General features: G+C 24.6%; 5 protein-coding genes across 5 annotated transcripts; 3 read left to right on the top strand and 2 right to left on the bottom strand. All coding sequences in view use genetic code 12, as the record gives it.

The window, feature by feature from the left end:
* Positions 1 to 1,106: 1,106 nt before the first annotated feature.
* On the top strand, positions 1,107 to 2,840 carry ALG6 (dolichyl-P-Glc:Man(9)GlcNAc(2)-PP-dolichol alpha-1,3-glucosyltransferase; the record flags this gene model as incomplete). The annotated part of the gene is made up of 1 exon (XM_051764427.1): positions 1,107 to 2,840. One exon carries the CDS (start codon positions 1,107 to 1,109, stop codon positions 2,838 to 2,840), a length of 1,734 nt encoding a protein of 577 aa, XP_051622653.1.
* A 357-nt stretch (positions 2,841 to 3,197) lies between these two features.
* Positions 3,198 to 5,036, bottom strand: KGF54_000037 (uncharacterized protein; the record flags this gene model as incomplete). The annotated part of the gene is made up of 1 exon (XM_051764316.1): positions 3,198 to 5,036. The coding sequence occupies one exon, from the start codon at positions 5,034 to 5,036 to the stop codon at positions 3,198 to 3,200; it is 1,839 nt and encodes a 612-aa protein (XP_051622652.1).
* Positions 5,037 to 11,380: 6,344 nt separating this feature from the next.
* On the top strand, positions 11,381 to 13,315 carry BCR1 (transcription factor BCR1; the record flags this gene model as incomplete). The annotated part of the gene is made up of 1 exon (XM_051764205.1): positions 11,381 to 13,315. One exon carries the CDS (start codon positions 11,381 to 11,383, stop codon positions 13,313 to 13,315), a length of 1,935 nt encoding a protein of 644 aa, XP_051622651.1.
* A 1,266-nt stretch (positions 13,316 to 14,581) lies between these two features.
* On the top strand, positions 14,582 to 16,939 carry KGF54_000035 (uncharacterized protein; the record flags this gene model as incomplete). Its single annotated transcript, XM_051764094.1, has 1 exon — positions 14,582 to 16,939. The coding sequence occupies one exon, from the start codon at positions 14,582 to 14,584 to the stop codon at positions 16,937 to 16,939; it is 2,358 nt and encodes a 785-aa protein (XP_051622650.1).
* A 177-nt stretch (positions 16,940 to 17,116) lies between these two features.
* KGF54_000034 (uncharacterized protein) lies at positions 17,117 to 19,255 on the bottom strand (the record flags this gene model as incomplete). Its single annotated transcript, XM_051763983.1, has 1 exon — positions 17,117 to 19,255. The coding sequence occupies one exon, from the start codon at positions 19,253 to 19,255 to the stop codon at positions 17,117 to 17,119; it is 2,139 nt and encodes a 712-aa protein (XP_051622649.1).
* Between the last annotated feature and the right edge of the window lie 1,374 nt (positions 19,256 to 20,629).

Here is a 20,629-nt window from a genome sequence, read left to right as displayed (position 1 = left end):
AAATTGGTTTAAAAAAAGTTGAAAAAAAAAAAAAAAAAAATTAAAATATATTAAATTTTTAATCTCCCCTTACTTTTAATTAAACAAGATAAGAATTAATAATAATGAAATGAATAACGAGTTATTAATTATGAAATAAAGTTGTTGATTGATTGTTTCAATAATGATAGATAGATAGATAGTAATAATAATAATACAAAAGTCAAAATAATAAAAATTGAATTTGAATTTAAAGTTGGTTGTAAATTGAAGAATTTACATTGCAAAAATAATAAAATTTAATTTTTAACGTGATTTAAATTTTGTGCAAATTTGGTCTCAATATTTTAATTGAAGATTGTTAAAACACTTTACTTCAATTTACAACCAGATATCTTTTGGTTTTTTATATATAAGTAATTAATAATTTTTTTAAATATTGTTCATAATAATGTAATGTTAATAAAGACTTTTTACGTAATATCTTATATGTTTAATTTTTTGTTTGCACCATGAATTTAAGACATCAATGTTTAAGTTTTTAATTATTAAGACGCGTCTGATTCAGCCTTACATTAAATTATATATATTTTTATATTTATTTTATTTATAAAGAAAATTTAATTAATGATCGGCTTTACATAAGTCATTAACCTAAAATAGGAGATCTTGTACTAATTTTTTGAAGATTAGATATTGATCATTGATCTAACATTATCTCAAATAATTAGATCCCTATATCTAAATTTATAAACTTTCGTTCATTCTATATGAAAAATAAATGATAATTAGATCTTTATATTTTGCTACCAAATTTTTTACCATTTATAATATGGTGAAAAGATCTAACAAGGATTTATTATGATAGGTACTTTGATAATAAATTACTTAACTAAAACAATTATTTATTGAGAGGAATTGAATTTCAGTGATTTAATTTTGAAATAAAACAAATGTAGAATTCTGTTGTGTAATACAAAAATTATTGATTTTATTACTATGAAATATAATTAGGACTTCTTTAATTAAGTGAGAAAAAAAAATAATAATACGTCAATAATTAAAATATTATTGCAACCAATTTAATTTATACGAAATTTACCATATACAAAAATTAATATCAATTGATGGCTAAAAACAAGAAGAAACTTAAAAGTAAAATTGAGGAGAAATTACCATCTATCAAATCTTCTACTTCTTCATCATCAACCATAAAAGACTCCCATAATAAGAAGAATGTTAAACTGAAAAACTCACCCACAACCAAAACTACAACCAAGGATTCAACCAAGAATGTACAAGCAAAACTTCAACGTCAACCAATAGAACAACATCATCAACAAAGTATATTCAAAGATTCACCAGTGTATGATCTATTACATTATTTTGAAAAAGCACCAGATCAATGGGCAGCAAGATATATTCTTATATTAACTTCAATTATATTAAGAACATCAGTTGGATTAGGTAATTATTCAGGATTTGGAACACCACCAATGTATGGAGATTTTGAAGCACAAAGACATTGGATGGAACTAACTATAAATTTACCTTTGGCAGAATGGTATTTTTTTGATTTACAATATTGGGGATTAGATTATCCTCCATTAACTGCTTATCATTCTTATTTAATTGGAAAAATTGGATCATTTTTTCAAAAGGATTGGTTTGAATTGGGTAAATCAAGAGGTTATGAATCTTTGGAATTAAAATTTTTTATGAGATTAACTAGTTTGGTAAGTGAATTTTTAATTTATATACCTGGAATATTATATTTATCTAATTTATTAGGTAAAAAATTTAAATTAAATAGAATGGATCAAATTATTTTATGTTTAGTAATTATAAATCAACCACATTTAATACTTATTGATCATGGTCATTTTCAATATAATTCTATAATGTTGGGGTTTTTCATTTATTCAATTATTGAATTATGTTCAAATAATCTTGTAGTGGCAAGTATTTGGTTTATTAGTTGTATTAATTTTAAACAAATGGGATTATATTATTCACTATTTATATTTTTTTATATTTTAAGTCAATTGAGAAATTTTAAAGAGTTAGTTATGATTGGTTTTACTGTTATTTTAACTCAAGTCTTGTATGTGTTACCATTTTTAGTACAAAAAGATTTTAAGTCGTTGATTAATCAAATTGTTATTAGAATTTTCCCTTTCAATAGAGGATTATTTGAAGATAAAGTTGCAAATTTTTGGTGTACTACTAATTTACTAGTAAAATATAGAGAATTCTTGAGTATATCACAATTATCAAAATTATCATTAATTACAACTTTAATTTCAGTTATACCAATAAATCTTTTAATTTTTTATAAATTAAAGAAGTCTACAACTGAGAATAAAAAAATTTCATTATTAATTTATGGATTTGCTCAAAATTCATTAAGTTTTTATTTATTTTCTTATCAAGTTCATGAAAAATCTATTTTAATTCCAATAATTCCAATATTATTAATATTATTTATAAATCATCAATCAAAACAAATTTCTTTAATTCAATGGATAAATAATTTAGCTACTTTTAGTTTATATCCATTATTAAAGAAAGATGATTTAATTTTACAATATTTTGTTACTTTGTTTGTAATAAATTGGTTAATTGGATTTAATAAAGTTTTTCCATCACCACCTAAAAAATTTGAATTTAATATTGTTAATCTAAATACCGTTGTGATTTATTTAACTTATTTATTAGTGGTGATTTATCGTTTATTAGATGCTTTTATAAACCCACCTGTAAATTTACCTGATTTATGGATAATTTTAAATACCAGTATTTCTTTTGTGGGATTTGGTTATTTCTGGATATGGTTAATTTATATAATTATTATAACTTAAATCGGAGAGATACAAAAAAGTTTTATAGATGATTGAAAATAAAAAGAGTTATATATTTTTGATCTTTGATTAAAATTTGTAGAATATATACACAAAAAGGAGGAAGATCTACAAAAAGTGGGAAAAAAGTGTCTCAGATTAAATAAAATTGAGGCGTATATATACTTTAATAGTATATGTTTAAGTAGGAGTTAAAGATAAAAGAAATCTTAAAGTAAGAATCAAATCTATACTTCAACAAATAAAACATGTAGGAGATAAATAAATCAAAATTTTTAAAACAATAACAATCAAACAATTTGTATTATATTTAAAAAAAAAACTTTTAAAGTAATAACAAACAAACTATAAAATTCTTTACAAACTAAATGAATTATTATTATCATTATTATTTAAAGATTGATTAGATTCAGAACTATTAAATCTTCTTCTTTTAAATTCCAGTTGTTGTTGTTCTTGTTGTTCTTGTTGGGGTGGTGATTCAATTACTATAGGTTCTTCTGATTCTGAATCTAAATTTATATTTTTGGTGGAATCAGGAATATTTGATAAATTACTCTCTATAATTCTTTCAGTAGGGGAAGGAATATAATTTAAATTATTTGGTAAAATATTTTCAAGTAAATCTAAATTTTGTTGTGAAAATTGGGAAATTTTAGGTAATTTAATTTGAAAATTTATATAAAGATTTCCTCTTTTTTGGGAGGGCTGGTTTTTATTGGTGTTGGTTGATTCTAATAATTGTAAATTTGAAGAATCTTGAATTAATATACCATTTGAAAATTGCGTGGATATTGGCATACCTAAATTTTTAACTAATTTTGGTTCATTATTTTGTATAGTACCTATAATTTCACCATTTGAAATTTTTTTAGAATCTAATGATGATTGAGATGAATTATTTTGTTGTTGTGATGAAGTTGATGAATTTTTATGTTGTTGATTACCTGTTGAATTTATATAAATTTTTAAAAATTGACCCATTTTTAAAAAATTGGGGATTAATATAAACCCACCTAGTAGTGCTGTTTTTAAATCTATTTCATAATTCATAAATAAATCATTATTTTTACGAATTAAATATTTATGAGGTTTTTGATTTATTATTATAATTAAATCTCCAGGTATTATATTTTTACCTTCATCTGATTCTTCCTTTAGAATTATTTTAGAACCTTGATGAGTACCTGGTGGGATATAAATTTTCAAAATTTTTGTAATTTCCATATAACCTTCACCATTACAATATATACATTTATCTATTGGTTTTATTTTTATACCATTACCTTGACATGATGTACATATATTTGTTTGTTTATATGAACTAAATTGATTATATTGAATTATTAAAATTTGACCAGAACCTAAACAAGTTTTACAAATTTTAGGATTAATTCCACCATATCCATTACAATTTGAACATTTTGAATTTTTTGGTAATGATAATTTTAAAGTTTTTCCATACATTAAATCTTCTAATGTTACATCACATACATGACGTATATCATCACCTCTTACGAGCTGGTTTTGTAATGGTTCTCCATATGGTTTTATGATTTTTTTCATTTCTTGTTGTTGTTGGGGGGGTGGTTGTTGAAATGAAGAATTTGTAAAATTTTGTTGAAAATTTGATGGTGATTGGAAATTTGTAAATGAATCAAATGAATTTGATGATTGAAAAAATGAATTTGAATTTGAAAACATTGAATTTAAATCTTGGAAAACTTGAGAAAAAATATCATTTGAATTAAAATTTTGAGAATTTGATGATGATGATGATGATCCTTGTTGTTGAAATTGTTGAGTTCTTTTTTGTCCAGTTGAATTCTTGGTGGATGATGTAAAAAATTGTTGAAATTGTGTATTTGGTGTATAATTTGAATTATTCTGATTATTGTTGGCATTGTTACTCTGATTATTATTATTATTTTGATTATTATTAGATTCATTACTTTCAATAATCATTGATTCCAAACCTTCTTCTCCAAAATTATCATATATATAACGTTGTTTATCATCTTTTAATATTTCATAAGCTCTTTTAATTTCTTTAAATTTTTCAGTTAATTGAGGGTTATGATTTGTTTTATCAGGATGACATTTTAATGCTTGTTTTTTAAAAGATCTTGAAATTTCTTCAATTGATGAATTTATTGAAACTGATAGTATATCATATAAATGAGTTTCTTTGACCATTGTTTATGTGATTGGTGGTAAAAAAAAAAAATAAAGTTGTTGTTGTTGTTAATTAGTTTGATAGTTATTTGTTATAATAAATTTGTTATTGATTATTAATATAAATTTGATATGAATGATTTTAAAATTTTGATATAAAATTTTTTAGAAATTTGATTGTAAATGATTTATATCATAGATGGTAATTTTGAGACTATGATTGAACAAATGAAGTTAATGAAATAAAAAAGAAAGATATAAATGATAAGATATAAAATAATAATACAAGGTTTGATTGAATAAAAAATGGTTGTTAAAATATAAAAAATAAAATGTAACAATTAAAATTAAAATAAAATCTTTTGATATATAAAAAATAAAANAAAAAAAAAAAAAAAAAAAAAAAAAAAAAAAAAAAAAAATTAAGAATTTAAAAATGCAAATCAATTTTGAAATTTGAAATAAATATATGAAGTAAGAGTATAAAACAAGAGTATTAAGTATAAGTGGAGTTGCTGATTGATTGAATTATTAGTATGAAAAGAATAAGCGAGAAGGGGTGGGGGTGGCAATGTAAAAATTAAAGTTGAATAATAAAAAAAGGGTATTGCCACTTGTACGAGAATTAAAGATAATATAAATGATTGATATTGATTAAAATATCTCAATTGAATTAAAAAAAAAAGAAACCAAACGAAATATACAATTAAACTTCTCTCTAATACTTCTAGTTGTATGTTAATGATATTAATATTGTCAATTAAAAGTCATTCTTTTAAATCATATCAAAGATGTTAATTGTTGCTAATGATTTAATTTAACTGAATTTTCATTACATTTCAGTTAAATATTATTTATTATCATTATAATAATATATATTATAATATTTGGACCATTAGAATATTTAAATGTAAAACAATATTAATACATAATACAAACATAATATTAATAATGTGATGTTTTGTAGAATATTCTTAAATATTCTTTTTTATATATTAATATGCAGGTAGTGTTATATATATATTTTGATACATTTTGATTTGGTAGCATTGTCTTTATATTTTTATTTTTAACTTTCTTTCGTTAAAGTAAGGGAACTTTTTTAAATTTAATTATTCCGAAACATTATTATAATCTTATACTTTCCATAAATGATTTGATATTAATATAAATTATTATTTATTCGATTCTTAAGGAGTTATTTAGTATGTATTAAATATGTCATAGTTAATAGTTTGGGGAAAAAATTTAAATTTTCAAATTCAATTTCATTAATTGTATTCGGAATACTTTTTTTTTTTAATCCGATCAGTTTACGTAAATGCAAATGTATATATAAACATATTTCCATATTGATAATATAAAAGAAATTTTAAATCCTACGTTTATTATATTGCAATGTAAGATTATTTGAATTATTATCACTTTTATAATTTGATTTCATTTTTTATTCAACTTTTCTGAAATTTTGTATGCGTATTATCTAAATTTATTTTATTTATATGGGGTCAATTATTGCTAATACTTCGAGTATACTTTCTAATTTATTTTGACTGAATTCAATAATCAAATAATCCAGTTATTGTCACGTTCATTGCATCTTCAAAATATTATTTCAGTAGTTTTTTCTCGAAAATACTTTTGAAAGTTCTTTTGATTTCTTTTCTTTTCTTATATTTTTAATTTGTTGATAATTTTGCAGCTAAATTTTGTATTTTTAAATTTTTTAATAATTTTAAATAATTTTACCTAATTGAGTTAATTTTTTTTATTGCACTTTCTTTTTTATTATTCATCGATTCAACTTAATGGGATACGTTATAACAGATACTTTAATTGCGTTTTAGATTAATCCAAAACTGAAATCTAATAGCAAAGAAAATAATTTTCCTTGAAATTTATTTCAGTTAATTCACTGAATATCATGAGAAATCACAATCTGTCAAACGGTGGAGTTAATATATAAATATTTTGTGTGAGTTTGTTATTTTCGTGTTAAATTACTCCCAAAACTCATAATCTAAGACATAATTTATTGACATTATTTTAATTTTAAATGCAAAATCGATTAAATGATGATTGTTTTTTCTTATAGTTTAGAATAATTAATTTTACGAATATTATACTTCACTTTTAAAGACTAAAAAACGCTAAAAAACTTTAATTTTTTATGCTTAATTTGGACTTTTGATTAAGAACTTGAGATGAGAAAGATCCATTCAGATGTTCAAACTTAACAACTGTTCACCTAGTAGTATTCAAAACTGAATTAAATTGATCTTATCTCATTCAATTAAACTACAACAGCAAAATTACATCATAGATAAGAATATGCAATGTACGGATTTAATAAACTAAACTTATCGTAAATTACTAAATTATGAATAATAAAAAAATTCAATAATACAATTAAAAGATTCACTATTGTAAATAGATGATTGATGGGTTAAAGCTGTGAGTATAGGAGATAAATTTCCTTATTGTCTAACTATAGTGTTCCATGGATATTATGGTATTAGTTGGCTCATAATTGTTTTTTGTTCTTTGCATTAACTCTTTGTTAGACCGTTTCTTACTTTTTTAATAAGTTATTAAATATACTGGAGTCTAAAAATAGCAAGTTGTTTCATATAATCAAATTTAAATTGTCTAGACTTTAATTATTTTCTTCAATTATTTTTTGAACACTTGAAGGAATTGTGTATATTCTTTGTTTTTTCATTTTTTCGTTCAATTCTATATATGTTTGCTAAATGTCAATTTAGTTTGCTAAACATGATGAAATAGATTAAACTTGAGAGGAAGTAAAGTTCTTTTTTACTCAATTTATAATAGCTTTCAACAACAAAAATCGATATTAGATTGGTTTATTGTTTTTTTAATTTATGTTTGTTTCCAATAATGAAAAAAATAAAACTTAGATTGAATCAATATATGTAAGTGATCAAGCACAGAAATGAGACGATGGAGAAATGAGACGATGGAGATATGTAATTTCTAACACTTTCTTTAATTGAATATTACATTGTAGAGAAGATTAGCACTACTTCCTATGTTGAGCTCATTCAATAGTTCAAAAACTAAGGTAAAACCAATTAGCTTTTGTTTTGCGATTATGACATTAGTTTGTTGAAAATAACGAATTTGAATTTAATAGAGGTACAAATCTTAACTACGAGATGCTCACAGAAAACCAACATCTTAATAGGTTTATTAAAAAAATTTGCATACAAAAACGAATTAATAGAGATACCCACCATTGAAATTGAACTCTCAATGTGACTATAGCAATTGCTTTGTGGTTAATTTAGATTTAGTGAAGAGCATACTTTTTTACATACAATTAACATTGAGAAAAACTCCCGTTAAGCACCTAATAATCAAGTATTTTGAAATCTATTTGTAAATACTAATAACAAATAAAGCTCTGAATCTCGGATCTAAACAAACCAAAAGTAGCTTCAAAAATTTAGCTATTGTATGAGAATAATGTTGTAAACAAAAAAACCAATTTTTACAAAAATCAAATATTTGATTCCATACAGTTCAAATTTGTTAGCAATTACTTTTTTTTTTTTTGTTTTTCGTCTCATTTCTGTGCCTTATATACATTTTTTTCGTTTCAAAATTTCTAAACACCCTTTGAATATCCAAATAGCTTTCTCAACAAAACAGAATTCGTCTGTCAAAATTTAGAAAAGATTTTTTGATAACTATATTCAAAAGAAGATAGTTTTGAATAATCAATGTTTATTTTGTAATCATTAATTTTTATTCTCAGCTTGCTTTAACTCTTAGTGACAAAACTTTTGTATCATTATAAACTTGTATGAGACATTCTAAATTTTTAAAATCTTGATTAATTTAGGTTCATAAAAGTAAAGCAAGTAATCAATCAAACTTTCGAACTGCTTTATTCTTTAACTATAAAGTTGATAATCAAATCATTCTGCTTGTTTTGTGTTATTTACACAAAAATGAGATAAACTTTAAAATAAATAATTAAGGTAAGATTTACGAGATTTAAAAATTAATAAATAGATAAAATTAAACGAAAACTTTGAATTTAAATCTAATTCAAAGATTAATTTGACGAAACAAACATTTTATTACTTTCTTTTCAAGTAAAGGAATTTCAAAAATTAATATTTTAATGATTATCTTATACGTGATGAATTTTAATTTTCATCTAAATTAGTCAAATATAATTTAAAAATAGAACTAAAAAAAACTGACGCGTTTTTAATTTTTTAGGTTAAGTCGTGTTAAACCAACCAAAAAGCTTCCCCCTCCCCCTTCTTAAAATTTTTTATTTGCCCCCTTAATTTAAATTTCCTAACCTGACAGATCTCAGAAAATTATCATTGAGAATTGATTGAAATTTTACAAAAACAAGGAATAAGGGATAACTTAATCTCAGATTCAGTATACTAGTATGTTAATGAGATATCTATTAAGTAGTTTCCGAGTCTATGACTTGATTATTACTCAATAAAAAATGTTAAGTACCTTAAAAATGTCTTTAAAAGTTTAAAGATTAAAATTGCGTTTTTTTTTTTTAATTTCAATAATTTTATTGTTTATTTTTATAATTATACCGATATTTTCATAACTTTAATAAAATGAATTGAAACTCTATCGTAAATTTGAGTAATTAAGATGGTCTTATTTTTGTTTGAGATATGAATGACTATAAATAATAAATATTATATAGAACTTTTAGTAAAAATTTTATTCTATTATTTGTAATAAATTAACTTTAGAACGGCCCCCCTTACTTAAATTATATGAGTACATTTATTTACATAAATTTATTCAAGAAGAGAATAAAGTTAAGATGATAAAAATATTATTATATAATTTAATTACTTAAAGTTGATAGAAATAAATTTAAAATAGTAAATTGAGTTTCTTCTCCAAGTAAGTAATTAAGAAAATTTATAAAAAAATGGGACCTTTTTTTTTTTGATGATCAAAAAATTTTTAATTTTTATTTTAAAAATTTTTTATTTTTTTTCTGTTCCTTTTTTTTTTTTATTTATTTTATTTTTTTAAGGTACATACATACAAAAATATAAGTAAGTTTAATAAATTACTTTAATTAGTAAGTTGTATAACTTAACTATACAACCATCTTACATAAATCTCTATTAATTATTATAACTATGTTTAAATGTATTGAATTATAAATTATTATATTCAAATGTTTAAGTATTACTTATCTACTGTACCCTAATTATATATTATATTAATAAATTAACATGAAATTTTATAATATAGTATAATTATTATAAATTCACTTTAATATAATATAATATTTTTAACTTTCGGTCATCTTATATTAGCATCATTATTATATTATTAATAAATTATTCAATTATAATATTTTTTTCCAGCATAAGATGAACAGATTATAAATTTAATTGATAGTTATATTCAAGAATGTATTATTGTAATATGTAGTGTACCTTTTTTATATTTTTAAGTTAAGATTTTCGATTTTCCTGACACTTTTTTTTTAACACTAAATTTTTGAAATTATTATTAATATTAAAAGCCATTATTTGACAATTAACTTATTATTACAATGCAATTTATTTAACTTAGTGCAACTTAGATCATATATTTTCAAATAAAACTGAGATAATTAGTAAGTTAGCAATCAAATATATATATATAACTCAGTAGTGTTATTGTTTAATTTGATACATTCTTTTAATCTTTTATTGTTATTAATATTTAGAAAAGGTCTTCAATAATTTTTAAATAATAAATAATTTTTAAAAGAAAAAAAAAAAAAAGAAAAAAAAAAAAAATTAAAAAAATTCTNTTTTAAAAAAAAAAAAAAAAAAAAAAAAAAAAAAAAAAATTAACAAAATTCTTTAATTTCATCAAATTTTAAATTTTTTGATATTGTTTTTTTTTTTTACAACCAACAAATATTTTATAACACTTATAACATTTTACCTTTTTAACTTAACTACTTCAGTTTACATCATCATCATTCATTTTAAATATATCCACTGTAATTCAATAATATTAAGGCATCATTTGGAATTAATTGAAAATTTTAGTTACATTCCGCTCGTTACTTACAAACATCATAACAACAAATACTATAACTAATTATACACAATATATTATAAAATAAGGAATAAATTATAAGGTTTAGAAGGAATATTAATGTCAACTTAATCAACACATTATCAGTATCATTTATTTTAACATTATCAATCAATCTTTTAAAGCATTTTTTTAAAGTGTATATTTATAAATTATATTTAATTTTTAACATTCACAACAACAAAAATTAAAAAGATTTTTACAACACAAAGAATTATATATACTATAAATAATTATATATAATGTTGGGGAATAGTCAAATACTAAATAAAGAGGTAACTACTCCTCAGCCACCATCAACTCAACAACAACAACAAAGTTTACCATTTTCATCGTTACTTCAACATCAACAACATCAACAACAACACTCAGTAGTAGCTCCACCGCAACATCAACAACATCAATTACCGTCATTATCTAATATAACTTCTATGACTTCTGGGCATCATAGTCATCATCATCATTCACTACCACAACACCATCATCACCAACAACAACAATCGTCGCATTCTCATCAACATCAACATCCACATAATTATTTACATCATAGTAATAGTCATCCACCTCAACCACCTCCTCCAATAACTTCATCTCAACATTATCCTTTACCTTCATTAAGAGTTCCACCTCCACCTTTAACAAGTTCATCTACTTCATCATTACCACATTTAACTCCAAATATAACAAATCATTCAAATCATTCAATAATAACATCTTCATCAGCATCTTCATTACCACAATTAACTCCTACAATTACTAATGCAACTCATTCAACTATTTCCTCTTCTTCATCCACTGAAAGTGCTGCATCAACATCATCAAATAATACAAATGGTAGTAAATCTAAAACTAAAAGATCAAATAAAGGTAGAGTATTCCAATGTACTGGATATCCAGGTTGTAATATGTCATTTACAAGAAGTGAACATTTAGCAAGACATAAAAGAAAACATACAGGTGAAAGACCTTTTAAATGTCCTTATTGTTCAAAAAATTTTAGTAGATTAGATAACTTAAGACAACATAAACAAACTGTTCATGCTTATGAAACTTATTTAACTAAAGATAATAGTGATAGTAAATTATTAGTTGAAAGATCAAAACAAAAGAAGAAATTAAAACAACAACAAAAGAAATCTAATTTAGCTTTAGCTATGCATAATCAACAAGAACAACAACAACAAGCTCAACAACAGCTGCTGCAAGTACAGCAACAACAACAAGCTCAACATCTTCAACACCAACAACATCATCATCAAGCTCAACATCAACAATATACATCTACTATACCAATGCAACCTAGTGATTCCTTACACTCAAGACAACAACAATATATTTTCAGACAACAGCCAACACTACAAAACCATCATTCAGTTCCAATCCCACAATATTCAATTCAATATTACCAACAACAACCACATCAACAACAACAACAACAACAACAGGATCAATCTCAAACACAACAACCACCACAACCACAAAGTTATCATAAGCCATTACCACCATTACCTACTCAATCACCACAAAATCAACAACCTCATCAACAACAACAGCAAGTATCTCCACAACAACCAAATGACTTAAAGATCCCTTCAACAAATTTCAAACCAAAAAGAAGACCAGAACCCTTATCTTTACAACATTCAACTTATGAATCAGAATCTCTTAATTCAGCCAATTCTCAAACTACAAAAGATTCTCTTAATTTTTCACAACAAAGTATTCCAACATCTTCACATAACACATCATTCAATTCAACTTCGACTTATCCACCCCCACCTAAATCTGCATCATCATTAGCTTCAATGACTCCCAATCTAGCATCACCATTATCACCAATGTTTCATTCATCATTTAGTAATAATATTATGAATAGTAATCAAAAATTCAGTAATAATAATAATCAATACCAGATAAAGTTAAATAGAAATTCAAGTGGATCTACAACAATGACTAATTCTTCATCACTTTCTAAAGTCAATGATTCAAATTATTTTGAACTGGAAAACCCTCCTAGTGGTGGTGAAACTAATGAAAATAAAGTTGAAATTAATAATAATAATAAACCTAAATTACCTCCAATTTCTCAATTATTAAAATCTAATTTTAATTTAAATAATTTTGGTAATTTTGAAGAATCAAAAGAATCAGATAAGAAATCAAATTGGAGAAATTAAGTTAGATATTTGGTTTATGGTTTATGGTATTTGGGTTTTTTATTGGTTGTATAGTTTTAATAAAGTTGTATTATTAATTTTTCGCAAAACATATACATTATTCTTTCTTATATTTTACTCTTTTGAATAAGGGAATATTGATTTATTCTAATTACAACAATTGTAACTTAAATTTGAGTTTTATTTGACATATTTAAATACATTTTGGGTTTTGTGTAAACTTTTGAGATAATTTTATGTAAGGGGAATTTTAATTGATTTGATGATGTTGATGATTTATTTTTAGCAATTGTAAATTTAATCATATTTCTCCAAATTAAATTATTAGTATATTATTGCGTATATTATTTCTAGAATTAATGATACGCTTTAATTCTAGCCATTACATGACTCGAGTTTTTTATTTAAATTTAAATCTGGAATATTAATCTATTAATTTATTGATAGAATTGTAAAATTGACTCCTAATCTCAATGAATTACGCAATAGACTAGAGAAGGAGATTGTGAGAATCCTATCCATCTATTGCACCAAGTATTGCTCCTTTTCTCTCTACTATCATTAATTCCATTTCAGCTAGTTTTTAGTGCTCGAGAATTATAACAGAAAATGAAATGGTCAAAGTTAAAGCTTAAAGCCGATCAAATTACAACCGATTTTTTGTACAGCTGGGTAAATCTGTCAACTAATTTGAAATATTTTAAATAATATTGATCTGGGGAAGATGTTGCAAGTCTTCACTAAAAACCATATTGAATGTGATAGAATACTTCATTCACATATACGACTTATTGATGTATATTTCTTGGCCTATTTATTTTACTATCAAAGTTGTATTCATTTGGGTTCATCGGTTGGAAACTCAAATTTATACTTCATTGATTTTGCGGCACAAAACTTAAAAAGCAATATTTCTATTTTTAAACTTCTATAAATCATCATTCCAAATAAGCCGATCTGTCTCAGAGTTCTATAACCCATATTTCCATTTAGATAACAACCATTAAAAAAAAAAAATTGAGTATCCACTCACTTTATTCATTTTGCTATCTCAAGTCTTTTAATTTTACTATTTGCTTTTAGTAACATTTCACAAATCGGATATTTTTAAAATCGGATATATTCCATCTCAGATCTCAGATCTACTAAGATTTAAAAAGAATAAATTCATTTATAGTTCATTAAAATAAATTTCAATAGTAATTAAAAACTCAACGTTCATATCTCAAACCGTCTTACATATAAGCCATCATAGCTCATGATCAAATGCTAAATACTAATACAAGATCGCCTTTAAGATCTCCGTCACCAAGAAATATTGATGAAGAAAATGATCATCATTATGCATTACTGCCTCAACATACAATTGATCCACACATTGAAATTGGAGATAAATATACTTTTTTAGATGATGATGATTTCTCAAATGATGAAGAAGAAGATACACAAGAATCAGAAGAAACAAGTGAAAATAAGAAGAGTTCTATAATTGAAAGTTTAGATGATGATTTAGATGATGATGAAGAATTTGAAGAAGTTAAAAATTTTGAACCTGAAATAGAAGAAAAGGTTGAACCATTACGTAAGAAATTAACAAGAGAAGATGCTGAATCAATAGTTGGTGGAGAATCTATCGAAAGTGTTTATAAGGAAAATCAAAAGGAACATAATGTAGATCATCCACAAGCTGATCCTAATAAACCAACTGAAGATCAAGAGATGAAAGTTGGTGATAATTCCTTTTCAGGGTATAAAATGAAAAATTATAATCCTTCACAAAAAGTTTTTTCATTTTCATTACCGTTTGGTGGATTAGAAAGTATAAGGAATGATTTATCAAGAAAATTACAAAATTTAAAAATTGATGTACCATTTGTGGGCAATCATGAAGATGAAGAAATAAGAAAAAATTTACAAAAAAATGTTGAATTAAGATTAGAAAGACAACAAAGTATAAGTACAACAGATGAAGAAAATTATTTTAAAAATTTTAAAGGTACTGATGCAGGTAGATTAAGAGCTGTTAAACATACTATAACTTCAAATTTAGGTGATATCATACCACATAAAAAAAAGGATTTAAAAGATTATGAATCTATATACGATAGAATTGATGGGAATATAGTAATAATGGGTGGATATAGAGGTTCAATTCTAAGAGATACAAAGACCAAAAAAAGAATATGGATACCATTAAAAGCTGGGTTTCATTTGAAAAAAATTGATTTGTTACTTGGACCAAATAAAGAAGATGAATTAAATGCAGAAGAAAAATTATACCCTGATGGAATATTAAAAAATGTTGGACCAATAGATATATGTAAAAAATTAATTAAAAAACTAGATTCTAATCCAAATGTCAATATTAAAGAATTTGGTTATGATTGGAGATTAGGTGGTGATTATGTTTCTTCAAAATTAGAAAAATTCTTGAGTGATATATATGAAGAAACAGGTAAACCTACTTTAGTTATTGCTCATTCAATGGGTGGATTAATGGCTCATGGAACAATGCAAAAAAATCCTAAATTATTTAGATCAATAATTTATGTTGGTTCACCAAGTGAATGTTTAAATATTTTAGGACCAATTAGATTTGGAGATTCAGTTATATTATCAGATAAAATTTTAACTTTTGAAACTAATTTTATGATGAGATCAAGTTTTGTATTTTTACCACTTAATGGAGAAACATTTTATAATAAAAATACTAAAGAACATTACGTAATAGATTTTTTCAATCCTGATAATTGGGTTGAATATAATTTAAATCCTTTAGTTGCTGAAAAAAGGAAAATTGCAGCTGAAAATGCAGAAAAACAAAAAAAATTATTATCAACATCTACTTCAGGTTCATTAAGTTCATTAAATCATAATTCAAATCATAATTCAGTAGATTCTCAAATTGGGAAAAAATCATCATCACCTTCATCATCTTTATCATTAGTTTCTAATTCAACTTTCCCAAGTATAAATTCAATATCATCAACATTTTCTAAAATTTATAGATCTTCATCATTAAAAAAAAATTCTAAAACTTCAAATAATCTATCATCACCACCATCTTCTTCACCACCAACTACATCACCATTAACTAGCACAAATTCAAATCCAAACAACCCTAATGACCAAGCTGTACCAGAACAAGAACATTATTCATTTTCATTCGCAGATTCATACAGGTACTTAACAGAAACATTAGAATCAACTAAAGAATACGTCTTATCACTAAACCATGATCCACAAAAGGCAGCAGAATATCCACCAATGGCAATAGTTTATGGTAATACCATCCCATCAGTACGTGGATCAGTAGTAACTTCTCGTCAAGATATAAAAGATGGAAATTATTATGAATTTTTTTATGGTCATGGAGATGGTGTAATACATCAAAAATGGTTAATGCCTGAAAAAAAAGGTTTTACATTTTATGATAATTCTACTGGAAAGGGAGAAATTGTTGGGAAATTTGCAAGTCCTGCTGCTCATGTTAATTTATTAACTGATTTTGATGCTATTGGGAAAGGATTAAATGCTGTTTTTGAAGCTGAAAAATTTTGGGAGAAGAAAAAAATGATTCAAAAATTGGAGATGAAGAAGCATAAAAGTGGTGAGGATTCGTAGACTATTTAGACCTTTTAATGCATAACTTATTTATTTATCCCGTTAATTTTTTTTCAATGTTGCAAAAGTCTCAAAAATTTGGTAGCGTCTAAATTCTGAAACATTCTAAACTTAAATAATAATCTCTACTAAACATAAATAATTAAGACTTTTCTATTTTTTGAAAAACTATACGAATTATACAGCTAATCTTGGTTTAACAAACCTATCTGAATCATTATGTTTTAAATCTTTTTTAGGTAAAACATTAGAAGATTGATCCAACATAAACCCATTAAAATAATCATCAACATTTTTCAAACCAGATTCAGAGAATTCAACAACTTTAGCAATATGGGAATCAGGTCTAATTACCAAAATTGCACCATTTTGGGAATCAATACCATATGTTTCATAAACATTTATAGTATCACCAATGTGATTCTTGTCATAACCTGAATAAATCTTCCAATAATTAATTCTACCTTTAAAGTCAGTAGGTCTTAAAAATTCAGGAAATTCAAAAAATTCTAAATCGTTTCTTTTTGATGCGTGGATTGCAATTATTTGAATAACTGAATCTTCAAATGCATTTTGTGGAGTGAATTTTTTCAAAAAATTGGATTTGGAATTTAAAAATTTATTGAAATTATGTAATTTTTCAAAATTTCGAGGGTATGTTTTTAAATCACCTGGGAAAATTAAAACTCTAAATCTACCATCTGATGATAAGATTTCACCAATTTGTTTTGTTTTGAAATCAACTTGACCAATTACTAAATCACTATATAATCTTCTACCGATAGCAACTTTTGAAGCTAATGAATTAAAATCTCCATCTTCATTACTTAAATTCTTTGATGATTTATCTACTAAAACGGAATTTTGATAATCAACAGTTGTACCACTTGCAAATTTACTACCTTGTAAATAAACTTGATGGAATTCATTCATATCAACTTGATCTTTTTTGTGTTCCAAAATTTTAGAATTTGGTATCATTGGCTTACCACTAAATAATCTTGAAAATTTATGATCAAATTCAATTAAATCACATGCAACTTTATGTCTTTCTGGTTCATAAGTTGATAAAATTAGGGGATCAGCTAATCCTTTACATACTAAAGCTAATTTGAAACCTAGGTTGTATGTGTCTTGCATAGATACATTCATTCCTTGACCTGCTTTTGGTGAATGAGTATGACATGCATCACCACTTATAAACACTCTATTACTTCTTTGAAAAGTTGGAGTAACTCTTTGTCCAATTTGATAACCTGTAAACCAACTTAAATTACACATTTCTAAAGTATATGGTTTTAAAATTGATTGTGCTTGTTTTAATATAACTTCAGGTGTAATTTTTGATCTATCTACTCTACCTTTTGTAGTAGCAGTTTTATCATCACAATTACCCATAAATTCTCTTTTGTCAGTTGAAGTAGAAGGATCCCGCTCGACTTCTTTTAATTGGATGTAAAATCTAACTAAATCATTTTCTCTTGGTATAATCATCATTGATCCATTATCTTTTGAATGAATGGCACATCTACTTCTAATATCTGGGAAATTTGTTATTGGTACAATATCCATTACTCCCCATACAAAATCCGTGTGTTCTCCTTCCATATTGATGTCTAATTGTTTTCTTACCCAACTATGAGCACCATCTGATCCCACAACATATTTTGCTTTAATTAATTCAAGTTCTTCGTTCTGGGTTTGATTGTTGTAAGATTTATCTTGATCACCGTCAAATTGTCTGAATAATCCATTAGCAATGTTACCATATTGTTCAGGTTTAGCTTGTTCAGTGTTTAATTTTTTGACCATGACTTCGACTGGATATTCTTCTTCTTTATCATCTTTTATTTCTAAACCAATAGGTAAAATTGGTCTCTCAATTTCAACTTCACCATTAGAAAAATTTTTAATAGATTCCAAAAACCAATTTTCAATATTACCTTGATGAATAACAACTTCAGTAAAATTAGATAATCCAGGAATATTATCAGGAGTTCTTGATTTTCTAACAAGTTTTTCTTCTTCATTAGGTGACCAAAAACACATTTCTTCAATATGATTAGCAACTTTCCAAGCTTGATCCATTGTTATAAAATCCATACTTGGTTCACTAAAAGATTTGAAAATTTCTAATGATCTACTTTGTAATCCATCAGCTTGACCTGCAAAAATTTCATTATTTCTTTTATCCATTATTCTAAAGGGGATTCCACATCTTGATAACCAAAGGGCACACATTAAACCTGATGGACCAGCACCAATTATTAACACATCTGTTTGGGATTCTTTTATTGAGTTTGTAGTAGATGGCATTTTTTGAGTTAGCTTTATAATTTGATCTCTTTGGATTTATTTCAACATAATTATTCTTCATTCTTTTGATGTTCTATTTATACCATTTTGAAACAATATGAATGCTAGGTTACTTAACCATCATTCTAAATAGTTTAAAATACTCATAACTAAACAATGGAGCTAATTACAATCAATGGAAATACCAATATTTGGGTTTGCTTAAAAGTTCTGTATTATAATTATAATTTATTTTTGTATTTTTCCGAAACTTTTCAGACTTTCTTTTTGTGGGGTAAAATATATTTTTATAATATCGGACTTTTTATTTCATTAATTAATTAATTATAATATTTCAAAATTATTATGATTTTCTTTAACTAATTATTTATTTTTGACATATTATTATCTTTTAATGATAGATTGATTTATAGTATAGTAGAAGTTCTGAAATGGATGTTGTAAAGTATTAACATCTAAACTTAATTGTAAATAGTATGATCAATAAAAAAATTGAGTTTACGTTAGAAGATAAATATGATTATCGGAAATACCATAATTAATGAACTGTAAAAATTAAACCTTTTTTTACATTTACTAAATAATTAGTAAAATTTTGATTAAATTAATACCAAACATAAAAAATTTAAAAAAAAAGGAGTTATCATCGATAATATGCGCAAACCCGGAATCGAACCGGGGGCCCAACGATGGCAACGTTGGATTTTACCACTAAACCATTTGCGCTATTTCTTGTTTTGCACACATCTAGAATAGCTGAATCTTATATGATGTTGCATTACTTTTTAGTACAATTGGAGGAAAAACAGCACAAGCGTCTTTTTGATTTTTACATCAGGAGTTCAAAACGAATCTAAGTTCTATTACAAACACGTTTGAGAGGAATTGTCAGTAATGATTATCTTTTCTAAAAAGAGGGAAAACAATGTACAATACGAATTACCCACTTATGTCATTATTATTTTCATAGTTCAAGTTATTGTAATCATCTTTTGGTTGATCAAATCCAAAATCCTTTTGACAATTAAATTTAAAGATTATTGGACTGAAATAGTGGAAATTTATTATTCAAAAACTAATGGGGCAAAGAATTTGTGGGATTATGTAGTACCCGCTAGTCATGTATATGCCGCATTGGTACTTTTTATTGGTTTCGTATCTTTATTTACTTTCACTTTCATATTTCATGTCCCATGGGCTATCATATTATTTTCAACAAGTAGTATAATTATAGCTGTTATTTCATCTTCCAGAGCTGCTCAAAAAGAAAAAATTCAAGTATGAACTCAAAGATCATGGACGCAAAAGAATTTTAAATATCAGCAATTCAAATAATTCAATCAAACAAGTACCTAAAAATTGTCTTTAAAGTTT

Source organism: Candida jiufengensis, assembly GCF_024610255.1.
Source record: "Candida jiufengensis strain CBS 10846 chromosome Unknown scaffold9, whole genome shotgun sequence".
Classification (NCBI taxonomy): domain Eukaryota; kingdom Fungi; phylum Ascomycota; class Pichiomycetes; order Serinales; family Debaryomycetaceae; genus Lodderomyces; species Lodderomyces jiufengensis.
The sequence above is the reverse complement of the archived record's forward strand: the minus strand, read 5'-3'. Positions and strand labels throughout refer to the sequence as shown.